The 13508-nt window shown below is 40.8% G+C and overlaps 1 protein-coding gene across 4 annotated transcripts in view; it reads right to left on the reverse strand.

Annotated features, from left to right (window-relative positions):
* Positions 1 to 3507: 3507 nt before the first annotated feature.
* The window catches only part of WDFY3 (WD repeat and FYVE domain containing 3), a 313760-nt gene continuing 303759 nt past the window's right edge, over positions 3508 to 13508 (reverse strand). For all 4 annotated transcript variants that reach the window (XM_050945097.1, XM_050945098.1, XM_050945096.1 and 1 more), the window contains 6 exons: positions 12916 to 13098; positions 12152 to 12248; positions 9729 to 10052; positions 7931 to 8042; positions 7312 to 7509; positions 3508 to 6692 (listed from right to left, as the gene is read on the reverse strand). In XM_050945097.1, coding sequence (XP_050801054.1) covers positions 6572 to 6692; positions 7312 to 7509; positions 7931 to 8042; positions 9729 to 10052; positions 12152 to 12248; positions 12916 to 13098 — 1035 coding nt within the window. In that variant the 3' untranslated portion in view covers positions 3508 to 6571. The remainder of the gene's footprint in view (positions 6693 to 7311; positions 7510 to 7930; positions 8043 to 9728; positions 10053 to 12151; positions 12249 to 12915; positions 13099 to 13508) is intronic.

Consider the following 13508-nt stretch of genomic DNA (forward strand, 5'->3'; position numbering starts at 1 on the left):
ACAAGCTTTCAAGCTACACAGAGCTCTCCTTCAGGTCTGGGAAAGGTACTCAGAGTCCTCTGAAGTTTGTTTTACCTCAGCCAGTCTGTTGTTCTGTAGCCCATCTAAGCCAGTCAGGGGGCTGGCGTGGCGGCTGCATTCTTTCAAGGCTGCATTCTGTCAGTGAGTCACAAAGTTGATCTTGTCAGGAGTTCAAATTAAGCAGCTCTTTCTGTTCTGATGGTCATCATCAGATGGAAAAAACAGCTTCGTAGGCTTCTGTAATTGGATGAAATAACATATGTATCTGTCTAACTTATGTTCAGGCCAATTAACCTGGTCCCTTGAATTTTGTTTATTTTTGGTGGTGGGGCTGGGGAGGGCATTCTTAGTGGCAACTACTTCCTGGCCAGTGAGGATAGAAGCATCTGCTGAAGTGGTTAAGGCTGGGCTGCCATGTGGTTTTCCGCATAGGCTCAAGTACTACCAGCTGAACAGTCTATCTCAGGGCCGCTGGGGGGTGGAGAGGGCAATTTGCCCCAGGCCCTGCAGGGGCCCCCACGAGAGTTTTTCGGGGCCCTTGGAGCGAGGTCCTTCACTTGCTCCAGGGGCCCCGGAGCTTCTTCCGCTCCGGCTCTTTGACGGAAATTTGGCAGCGGGGGGGCCCCCTGAATCCTCTGAGCGGCCCTGGTCTATCTTCACAGGACATCTCTTGCTTGCTGGGCACTACAGGTTGCATATTAAGGTAAGCCTTCATCTATGTTGTTATTTGCTGCAACTGCCAATTCTTCCTACTGTTTTTTCACACTATAGGAGAAAAGTGATGTATATGACAAGTGCAGAATTACTTACCAGTAATTCTTTGTTATAGTCTTCCTTCCTACACCTTGCTTCCCTTCTGAGGGTGGGAGCCACTGTCTTGGCCTCCCTCTGCTTTGGAAATATTAAACTGGAAAGGGAAGGGAATGACTAGGCCTTACATAGGGAGAGTATTCTCAAATTCTTTGTCTCCTTGCTGTCAAAAAAGAGGGAATCCAGGATGCCAGTTGTCCCTATTGTCTTCCGGTGGAATGGGAGAAGACAGAAGGAACTACCACGGAGTCATTTTTCAGTGTATGGTGGAGTAATGCTTTGGGCTGTAACTTACTACAGATCTTGGATGTTTACTTTTTTTCTTTTAAAAATACATTGTAAGTAAGTGGATTTCTGCAGCAATGTAGCAAGCTGAAGGGATTCAAAATTGTGTTTGGTCAGTCACTTGCTGTAGCTTATGAAATTGGGTATGTAAGTAACTTCTCTTGCTTGAGTAACAAGGAATGTGTTTCCCTAATAGTGTTATCTCTGAATGCCCTTGAGCCAACTGTTTGACTCAACACATGGAAGTTGTGTGCATTCTTAGTGATTGATTGACAAGAGGAGTTACTTTCAAAATACTAGTTTAGTAACAAGTTGTCCTGCTGTCAATAGCATATTTTATGTGCGTTTTTTAGGTGAAATAGGACGATATTTACCAATTGATTGAATTAGGATTAAACAAAACCGTGTGATCCTTTTATATCAAATGTCCTTCTTTCTGACTGTTAACTTAGTTGCAATTTCAGATGAGACACATGGATGCTTCATTGCTAAGCTTATGTGTTAAGTGTATAGCTAGCAAACCAGTGCATGTTGTTGTTTTCATTTTTATAGACGTTAACACAGCACAAACATCAATTAAAAAAATGTTCCAATAGCTGTTGAAGCTTGATTGATTTTTGACTGGATTCTAAAAACCTTCAGAAAAGGGTTAAGGACAAGATAAAAGGTATGTTTAGAAGTTAAGACAAGATAAAGGAACGCTTTAAAGGCACACCAACTTAAAAGAATATTCGATTTAACATCCATCCATGAGCCCCCATGGTTTTATAATCAAATTTTTTTTTAACTGCAGTGTTCTGATTTGTGCAAGATCCACTTAAAAAGGGCAACTGACTATAGAAAAAGTTGGGTGAGAACACATTTTATTGGACCCACGTCTGTTGGTGAGAGAAATAAGCTTACAGAGAGCTCTTCCTTAGGTCTGGAAATACAAATACAGTCAAGTTTACATTGTCTCAGCCCCTTGACACTGGAAAGGTGACTTGGCTGTGGAATTTGAGTGGCAGAAGGAGGTAGTGATCAAATAAATTTGGCCTGGCCAGACCAGAAGATTTTTATGTGAGTAAATGACTACTTGGAAGTATGTGGGAGTACTTCCAAAATTGAACAAGTTCAATGTAAAAACAGAATCCCTGGCAAAGCTATTAAAAGTTGCTTATGCCACTAACTGACTGCATGTTACTTACACTAGTCACAAAGGGCAAAAGCAGCACCTCTGTTTGACGGCCAGTCTGTTCTCTCCTGATAGCTCTTAGTGAAGAAGGGAGTGTGCATTTAGATTTTGTAACAACCGCATGGATGGAAATTTGCAAAGCTGCCACCACCTTCATAAAATACTGGAAGCCAGAAATGAACAAGCAGATAGAGGTAGGGATAGTTTAACTTCCTACAAAATTTTTTTTTCTTCATAATCCTCCCTACATCTGTTCATTGCTTGCAGCTTTCCAGAGATCCAGAATTGTGGGAGATGCTGGGCTGGAGAATGGAACATTTCTACTGGTAACTTCCTTTCTGCTAGCTGCATTGCCCACAGTTGTACCCATCGTAGGTAGCTCATGAGTCAAAGGTCAGATAATGAAGTGGGATTGTTATCATCTATCTTAGAGATAATTCTATACATTAAACCATCTGTTCATGATATTCAAGTTTTATAGCTTTGGAATAGCTTGTCTGGTGGCAAGCAGGAGCAAAGGGGACATGGCCAAAACACTGATACATTTCCAAAGCTGCAGCTCAAGGAGAGCAGCCAGAAGTGCAGAACTGGGGGAGATACCATTACAGGTGAGAAATTTTTTATTCCTCTCTGCAAAATCAATCATTCACTGTACCAGTTCTGGCATCAGTGCTGGAGTCAGCCAGCTATTTGGCAATATTGGAACACTTAATTGTGCAAGCAAGTTTTAAGGGATAGCATGTGATTGATTGATTGATTTTAAAAAAAACCCACCTTATTTGTAAAGACAGTATCAGGGTTGGTGAAACATGAGCTCACTCCTCCAACAATTATATCAGTAACAGTTTGGAGAAGGGGAAATTCCAAATGTTGTCTTAGAATTTCAGCAGCCATCTCTCTCAAGGTAAGGTTGCTTAGGGAAAGAGGTTAAATTAAAATTTGAGATTTTAAAATTCCTTAAGGAACCAAGATAGTCATTCCCTTCTCAGTTTTTCCTACATTAGGGTGAGATACTATTGTTCCCACCATGGCCAATCCTTTAGGTTTCAAGGCTTATGATGTAAAACAAACAAGGGTCTTCTGTTCTAACATTTATGAATTACTGTACTTACATTTGAAAAAAAAATCAAATAGGACTGGTACTCCTAAGATGTGGTCAGCTCAACTGCAACCAGTGTTCCTTATTCAAATTCTTTCAAGATAAATGCAAAATAGCCTTTTGGTGGTAAATAGCAGGTATTTATTTGAAATGAAAAAAATACTTAAGTACCTGAACTATTGCATTTAATCATGTATTGTAGTAATTGTGTTACTCTACCTTTTTGCATTGGAGACAAATATACAATGAACATTCAGATATCACAGATTGCACACTAGATAGTAATTCTTCAGGCCTTTTACATAACCACCAAAAAAAAAGATATTGGATTCTGCAATATAGTACAAAATTCCACACTCCAGTCTTAGCCAGTTATCTTCAATTTACTCCTGCTGCTGTACAAATAAGTTGCCATTTATTAGGGCTTACAAGTTAATAACAGGACAAAAAAATATACATTGCACTGACACAAAAAGTCAGCTGTGTTAATAGTCATGCAACAAGTAACCAAACTTGCTGAAATTAAAAATACTTTCTAAAAACAGTTTTAACTGCATAAATATTTTGTACACAGTTCATTTACTGAAACAAAAGGAGTTTTTAAATGATACAAAGCAAAAATAATTTTCTACCAATTTTATACATAAGAAAGTGCAAAATAACTTATCTAAAGTGTTTTGCTATTGAATGTGGGCTGGAGGCAGCCAAACTCATCTTCATAAGCATGACATTACAGTTGCACCATACATAAAGTGTTAGAGTACATGAATTAATAAGTATACGACAAAGAACAAAGCCCGAAAAGACAGGTGAGGTACTTGCAGAGAATATAGATTACTATGGTTAGTGTTTTTGCTCCAACAAACCAAAGTAGGTTTGTGCATTAGAAGCTGAAAAGAAAAGATGTTGCCCACACCACCAGCGGCCAGAGGAAATCTGATCAGATAGTATTTGTACTGCACCTCCTAAATGCAAGTTGTTGTTTTGGAAGAGTTTGCTATACACTGCAGGACAGGAATTAAGCCTGCAGAGTGGGTTTTACTGGTTTACTAAATGTAAATTAAGATTAATACTACAGGATGGGGGTGGGGGGGAAGTTACCTTGCTTTTTAGCAGCATTTAATATTTAGTTTACTTCAGTCACTCTTTCTATGAGAAAAGCCCCATGCTTCCAGGGGTTTATTTTATGAGCTATAAAAATTAATTTGGAAGTAAGATAGTGAGGTCTCAGCGCAGACAAAAAGAAGCTAGAAACAAGCGGAGAAGATTTCAGTGGACTCAGGTGCATTTAAGGGTTTTAAAATTGACAGTGTATAGGTGGTTAACCCATAATCTAGATTATAGCATCATAGCAGTATTAATACAGAAATGTAGGCTTTCTGTACCAAAAGCATTTTTTTCTCTAAATTTGTCAAGCTGGCCATGCAAAGCAGCTACTGGCTTAACTGATCTAACTAAACCTGCCTTTACTCACGCAATAGTGTAGAAGAGCTCTTAAAAAAAGCCTTTTTGTTCTCTTGGGGACCTAATATACATACCAAAACAGGAATTTTATCTAATTGTTACAGCCTATCACCTACCTAAACGTGTATCAAAATACCTATTTAACTTTCAGTGCATAAATGTGTTCCAGGATAAAAAGTAAAAACACAAAATCAACAAAAGCAAGGTGCTTCAGTTAGCACTTGACTATCTTTTGGGAAATCTCATATCATCATGGAGGTTCTAATATTTTCAATGGTGCAATTTAAGAGTTGTGTTTGATTTAACTATATATAATGTTGTCACTCCCACATAAATTAAGGTAATGGCATGGCAAATCCACTGATGCAAGTTTGGCCCGTTTCCTGTTGACTTGGGTCATATTCTCACCATTATTTAAAAGTATTCTTTGTGAATATACTTAAATCTAGACCAGTTTTGTCACCCATTTACAAAATATATACATACACTTAAAAAAAACAACACCCAGAAAGTATGACTGTGGGCTTGTCTTCTGCAACTGTTCTACTCACTGTGGATGCCAGTGTCTGTCCCATATGTGGTGCGAAATAAATTACTGATTAAAAAAATACTGTAATTAAATTCATTTTAAAACTTAATGGAAAACTATCAATCATTGTCTTGTCACTGAACAGTGATGACTTAAAAGCAGTTCTGATATAAATATTATCCAGTTATTGAGTAAGGATTATGTTCAGTAGAACAAAGGTGCCAAAGAGACTAAATTTTATGCAAGAGAAGTCAATTTTGAGTTACATGCAAGCCAATTACTATTTAAGAAGGAAAAAGCTGGTTCTTGCATTGCATGATTCAGCTGCTTAACTGTAAGTACTGAACAAAACAGCAGCTGTAATGTATGTATAAAAGAGGCCATATTAAATATGAACAATGAGGTGGTAAATAGGTAGGTATAAAATGCAACTACAGAGTTTATAACTTAGTTCCTAGTTATTTTACAATTAGAATAAAATATTGCAAGTCTTATTCCCCCAAAAAGTTTTCCTTTAAAAAAAATCTGTCATTTCTACAAAGAGCTTTGTTTAAATTAGGATATTGTGGGCAACAGAGAAACGTGCACAGACTGAATTTTAAACAAAAATACAAATAATGCCATTTGAGTTTTTTAAACATTCATATTTAAGTTGATAGATGAGTTAAAGATGCCACACAAAACATAGTGGTTAGGCTGAAGTCCCATGTAACAGGCAGTTATTTAGATAAAAAGGCCATTATACCTATTTACATTATACACAGTTGCTTGCGAAGAAGGCAGATTTACAACTATCTTCTAAAAAGGCTCTCCCCACCCCCAAATAAGGATGTCTAGCCCCACAGGAACAGATGGTTAGTAAGGGAGGATTCTTCTCTTGATAGCCATGTAAATAGGGAGATTTAGGTACTGAAAGTTTTACTATATTTGTGACTACCAATCCTGTCTTTCTGGTGCTTGCTGTCCATTTGAATATTTATTTGTTAGCTGTATAACTTCAAACAACATAAATGAAATCAATGATCCCTTTTTCTTTCAGTGCTTAACACAGTACAAAGATAAGTGTAAACGGACAATATTCTAATCCCTTCCAAATTCACTGCACGATTCTGTAATTTAATTCAGTGAGTTACTGTGGGGCTGAATTGAGATCCTGCAGAGCTTGGTCTCTAGTTTTGTCAAAGCCTCATTAATTTCTAGGCCCCTCCTCAAAACCCCTCTCATGTTGCAGGTTGTAGTAACAGTTCTGACAGACTCTTACTGGTGATGAGATTTTCAAACGCTTGATTTCAGATTGAAATCGACTGCACCTGAAAGAGGAAAATAAAATTGTAATAGTGTTCTTCCCATAACCACGCCTTCTTATTTATAGTCCTAAAATATCTTAGTCACAGCAGGGACCAAAGACAAGCTGGGGGGAGGAGAGGAAACTAGCTTAAAAAATAGATTGTGATGGGAAATATTGCATTGGGAATAGAACACCTGGACCTTTGTTTGTGCAGTGACTGTACAAAACCACTACAAGAATGATTTTAATAAGGACTAGTCCAAACAGTCTTTGTATAGCTATAAGCTCTGTCCATTTCCAAGGGTTGCATCAATTTGTGACTGTTTTAGAAACATATTGTTAAGCCATGCATTGGAATATGATTAAGTGCTCCATATATGGAGTTAATATAGTAATTCTAGGTTGTTTGCTTTTTCATAAAATAAGCAGGATTTAAAGTTGCTAGTTCAATTTTTAATCAAGCTGCTGCTGCATTAATGATTTTAAAAAGACGGATGGGCCGTTTTTTCCAACTATTTCCATTAAAAATTGTGACACTGGTAGTGTTTTCATAATTTTTTTAAATTAAGAAACCTACATTTTCACTTTTTAAAACTCTCCTGCTAGGGTGCTTTATATAAGGAAAACTAATGCCTGCTTACTTCTGACAGAAGAGTTGTCCACAGTTTCTGCAATGGTGACGTCTTTCAGTGAGAGAAAATCTGACTGAACAGCCTGAACAGCTGTCTCCTCCCTCATCTTTCACCCAATGGTCAGCTGCAGACCGGCCAGGTTGGTCACTCACAGACCAGCTGAACACTCTTCCTCGACCATCACCTACTAGAATCCTGCTATGATCCCTGCAAGAACACGAATGGACATTCCAGCCATAACACACCAGGTTTGTTCACCATTACAGTCTCATCACCTGTGTGCTGTACATGTCAATTACTTGTTCACACCAATTATTAAACTGAGACCAACAGAGATGGCAAACACAAATTAGCCTGGTCTTACTGGGGAATACAATTAGAGTGCATAACTGGAAGCTGTAGTAGTTATTATTAATCAGGTTTTCAGTCATGTACTTTTTATTCCAGTTCTAAATGCTGCTCTTCTGTCAGGTTTTCACTGTATCTTAAAGAGTAAGCTCTGTCCATTTCCAAGGGTTGCATCAATTTGTGACTGTTTTAGAAACATCCACCCACCCAAACTCATCCACCCACCCAAATTCATCCATTTTGAAAAACCACCTTAAGCAACAGTGTTTGGGTTACTCACTTTGAGATGCCCAGTGCTGTGATCTCTGCTGGATGTGCGTTGTCTTTGCGATCAAATGCTGTATGCATAGTTAGTTTGCTTCTAAATACCAACTGACGCTCCCATCTGTATCCTAGAAGTGGGCAGGAGAAAAATAGCTAAAGTTCCCTCACTATTGCTTTGTCATCACACACCAGATTGTATCTTATCCCCATGAGAGTATGTGGGTAGGGAGAAGGAACAATCTTCCTGGAGGGCACCCCCAGGCAGCGTGTCTCTAATACAGGTCTATGCCGCACTGATGACACTTTGTCAACATTTTAAACTGTTTCACTGCACTTAAGAAAGGAGAGGAAGTATCCTATTAGGAAGCTTCTACACAAGTGCTTCCCAAAGAGAGAGATGCAAAGGTCTAGCCAAAGAAAGGATACTGACAGGGGAGGTATGAATTAAAATGCCCAGGTAAGCTTTTAGCACCACAGGGAAGGGCTGCAGAGCCATGACTGATTTCACTTTTTTCTGTAAGATGGACTCACGTCTTCAAAAATTTGGGGAACACTGCTTTGCATGAAGAACTGAAATAACATGCACCTTAATATACTACAAGTGACACCCTTAACTGTCATTTTTTGGTTATGACTAACTCACCAGAAAAGAAAAAGCATGAAAGTTTTGCAGACAGAAGCTCTGAATTAACTCACAGTGCCTAATGCAGCAGGAACAGAAGCATACAGCCATAAGGCTCATTGTTTACAGCACAGAGTTAAATAAGGGAGAATGTGATTCTCATTTCATGTATCTATTGGGTATCCACTTGCGCCTGCCCACTGCTAAAGGATCTCCCCCCAGCCTAAGGGGAGGATCCACAGGACCTCAGAAACCCACTGATTCTGGGGGACAACTAATAAAAGAACAGGGACAGGAGTGAGGTCAAAGGGTCATAAGAAGGGAGCCTGACGGGGACACCGAGCAGAGAACCCCGGACCGTGCCCACTGCTCCTTGAAGACGTCAAGGGAGCCAATGGACGACACCCAGAGGAACTCCGCCCGGATACATGAACGGACTAAGGATCGGAAACAAGCCCCACAGTCACCGGAGTCTCCATCGGCCAACCTCCTCTCCCTGGTTGCACAGATGGTCATTTTAGCCAGGGCGAGGAGGAGGTTGACCAGAAGGTCCCGGGACTTTGTGGGGCCATGGATAGGTAATGCGTAGAGAAGGAGGTGAGGGGAAAGGTGCAGCCAGAAATGTAATAGGATGTTGATGAGGAGCCAGTATAGGGGCTGCAACCTGGCGCACTCTAAGTAAACGTGCGCCAGGGTCTCCCTCACGCCGCAGAAGGGGCAGGTGTCTGGGACGGGTAAACCGTGCCAAGTAAACACCTGTGCTCATGGCCCCATGATGGAGCCGCCAACTAATATCCCCGGCAGGCCTTGGGACCAGGGTAGAGTAGAGGCTGGCCCACTGGGGCTCCTCACCCTCCAGAGGTGGCAGGAGGTCCTGCCACTTTGTATTGGGGTGGGACACGAGGGTGAGGAAGTGAAGGGTGTGGAGCACAAGCGTGTAAAGATGCTTCCTTGGCAACGGACCGGCTGCAGGTCGTGCAGCCGGCTTGCTGGGAAGGGGTTGGGGGGGCTGGTCAGGTCCACGGGGCAGGGGCCCAATGAAAAGGTCCGGAGGGCTCGGGGTGGTGGGTGGGCAGGGCGTGCCCTCACGTAGGACCCGGTCGAGGTAGGCTCGAGCGGCAGGCGGCAAAGTGGCCTCCACCTCCTGTAGTACGTGCCAGGGAGTACAAGGTCTGGAGAGCCCCATGCGTACCTGGTTTAAGTTTGCTGTAGTGCCGTACTTCTACATGGTTTGGGTGGTTAACCTGAGCATGGGAATGCACTTTATTTTGCCCCTCAGAATAGTTCACAAAGATAAAGCCATCTTTCTCATCCAAACTGAGCTGGTCTGACCAACGTCTTGAGTCATCAGAGCCACTGTCTGCTGACCATGCTGCTGCTGCCCTGGATGATGATGGTACAGGCCTGTGGCTGGTGTTCTCTGGTTGACTCTGGCTCTCCTGTGGTTTAGTGTCCTGACTGATACACTGATCATCTGCTTCAGAGTCACTGCTTTCCTCATCCTGGGCTTCCTGCCCTATTTTATATAGCACAAGAGAATAGAAAAGGTTAGCACAACAGAAATATTTATATTTCATTCTCTTTCCTTTTACAAAGTTGCATCGCTGCAACATCTACAGAAGAACCTAGTGGGTGTAACTAGAGTCATTCCTGTAATCACAGACACGTATATCATCAAAGCAGTGCAGGGTTTTAGCTATGTGTGACCCATATCAGTGGCTATCACACAGCTAATCTGTGCGTGTCCTCCACTGAATATTCACCCCATAAGACAACAAGATTACCTATGCTCTGCTATTTGCCTGGAAATACCACTTGAGAGATACTGGATGGATTTTCAAAAATGCTTAATTGACTTTCACTGGTATTTATGCTCCTAAATCACTTGTGATTTTGAAAATTCATTTTCCCTGGATTTCTACTCCAAGATCTAAAACTTAGTTACACTCTTCCAAATCTGATGCAGCGTTGCAAGCGGTGTCAGGGAAGACACTGCTCTTTCAGCATCATCCTTTGACTCTTTTGTGAGTCTCCTGTGTGTGATAGGAATTTATTTCCCCATCCTATCATTGTTGCATAAAAGCAACAACCACTTACTGACCTATCAGCTCTTGTCCTCAGAGAAAACCTACACAAACCTTCAAAAGACAAGCCTGGGAACTTAAATTCATAACCTCCTTCTTTGGTCCTGTGACTGCAGGCCAGTTAAGACCTCTGCTAGACGCTAAAAATCATGGTCTTAAAGACACGGCATTTATGATTTATTACAATCATCTGTAACCCACTAACCCCACTTACTGGAACATGCACCACCCTAACCTAAACTGAATTTTACAGTTCTAAATCCTGTATTTAAAAAATTCATTATTTTACATGTACATACCACATAATGCTTGATGGAAAAAGAAACAGAAGTGATAATTTCAGTAGTTGACAGCTGGCATGATACAGAACTACAGAGGTTAGAATGATTATTAAAGCTGAACTAAAGTTTTAAAATCAATATAAAAAAAACCATGTCTAAGATCCCAGCTGCCTACTCTTGTTTCAGTGGGCTATGTTTGTAGCATTTTTTAATAATCACAGTGAATGCTAGGCACTGTTGTATAATTAGGGTGAGGGGTTAATGGAAAATGCATATGGATATGATAAAGTCCTGGCAGGTGAAAAGTTCAGTTTACTAAACAACCCTGACAATTACTTTAAATTCACATTTATTCAATGTCCTTTAGAGTACCTACAGTTAGAGACTTTAAGTTACATTTTACGCAGGGGGTACTTAGATTAAGATATCTTGTGAGATCAAATGTAACACTTATTTTGAATATGAAGATGAAAAGATAGCCACCAAGAAAATGGCCATAGCTAGTGTGCACTGAATTAGTTGTGAAGACAAGAATAGTATCTGTTCCCAAGGACATAAGTAATGCTGTTAGTAGCGTAACACTACTTTCTTTAAAAAAGGCATGCTCTATGTCTAGGTATTGGCTCAGGTATCTTATGGTCTTGTTTATAGGGAAGGGAACGATTAACTGTCTTTGTTTTGGGGGTTTTTTAATACATCCACCGTTAACAGTGGAGACTGCACAAAGGGATCAGATAATCTGAGCTGGATTTTTTATATTAACACGGGGTGGCCACATGTGGCTCTTCAGACATTAATATGCAGCTCCTTCTATATGCACTGACTCGGGAGCTACAGGCCCCAACTTTCCAAGGTGCAGGGGGTGCTCACTGCTCAACCCCTGGCTCTGCCACAAGCCCTGCCCTCACTCTACCCCTTCCAACCTACTGTGCCCTCGCTCCTGCCCACCCCAGAGCCTCCTGCATGCCACAAAACAGCTGACAGGGCTGCTGACCTATTACTGTGGCTCTTTGGAAATGTGCATTGGTAAATTATGGCTCCTTCTCTGGCTCAGGTTGGCCACCCATGTATAAAACAGGAGCAACCATTGAAGTCAATGGAATTACACAGGTGTGAAAGGAGAATCAAGTACTCTCTCTATTAGTTGGTCCAAAATGTGTGTTGTACCATAGTCTAAAATGTCCATCACCATTCCTGCAGTTTACAGCTATAGTATTTTACCAAGGTACTGAGAAAATTCAACAAAACACCTATTTGTGCTTCTGGACAATCCTCTTGCATTTCTAGGATCTCCACAGGCTCTGGAGCTGGTGTTTCAGGTACTTGCAAAAACTCCATCCGCCAGAACTTTGGTGTGGGAGGGGGAGACAGAGAAAGAGAAGCATAAGATAAACATTTATATCTTTACAGGCTGCCTATAAAATACTTTATGAACTAAGTCACAGTATAAGAGCAGAATATCCACATTGGATTTATAGTGTAAATGGTGATGGGCACTTTTTAGGGGGTAGGTACCACAGGGGGTTCTCACCTCTGGAAATCAAACCCGGATCACAAATGAATGAATTCTGCAGCATCAGCCCAGTTTTCATGAAAAAGCCACCACCTATGGCAATTTGACATGAGCAAGTCTCTGCTTAGGGCTTGCAACAGAACAGGAATGTTGCAAGTGGAGATACAGAGATGCTACTAGCTCTCTCTCCCCTTCTGCAAGAAAAATTGGCCCACTGAAGTCTTGCAAAATACTTCAGGCAGAAAAGTAGTTCAGCAGTAACCAAAATAGACTAGAAAGGGGTAAAAAGTAAAAAAAACCACACACTGATAGTTGTCAATTATCACATCAACCCACACACATCAAAAAGCAGAAGAAAAAACCCAGCATGCTACAGACTGTCAGTCCAGAAAGGGCTATGTGCCTCTGCAGTTTACATCTATACTTTCTCTGCAACTTCGATGTTGTTTTAATCCCTGGACGACCCCTAGTGCGAGTACCTAAGCAGAGACTCCTACTTACTCGGACAACTCCGTCTGAATGTCCTGTCACTATGACGTTCTGTGTATCCCACTCGTTCATCTCAGACACACAGCAGCATAGGATTTGCTGGCTCCGTCCAGTGAAAGTGTTCATGCTCACAACAGGGTTTCCATTAATACTCCACACATGGATGTAAGTGCCAGCACATGACACAATATCACCCTTACAAAGGAAACAAAACCCAAATCCTTTAAATTTCAATCTGGATCTTGGGCATTTACAAAAATACTTCATTTGAGCAGAAATATAGGACAAGATTTTTTTTTTAAATGGGTGCTTAAAGTTTAGACTCCTAATCCATAGTTCGACATTTGAAGAGGTATCCTGATTTTCTGAAGTGCTGAGCACCTAGCAGGCCTCTGATTTAGGTACTTAAATACAGGCTTAGGGAGCCTAACTTTAGGCATCCATTTTTGAAAACCTATGTCAGAGAAATACAAACCTCATGGAGATCTATGATATGTAAGTAATCTAGTAAATTGATTTGAACTCGAGCCCAGCATCTTCCATGGCAGGACTATTCACAACAGTACATGTTCAGTATCTTGTCCAGTCTAGTTTTACATGTCCCA

This window comes from Gopherus flavomarginatus, chromosome 3 (assembly GCF_025201925.1).
Source record: "Gopherus flavomarginatus isolate rGopFla2 chromosome 3, rGopFla2.mat.asm, whole genome shotgun sequence".
Lineage (NCBI taxonomy): Eukaryota > Metazoa > Chordata > Testudines > Testudinidae > Gopherus > Gopherus flavomarginatus.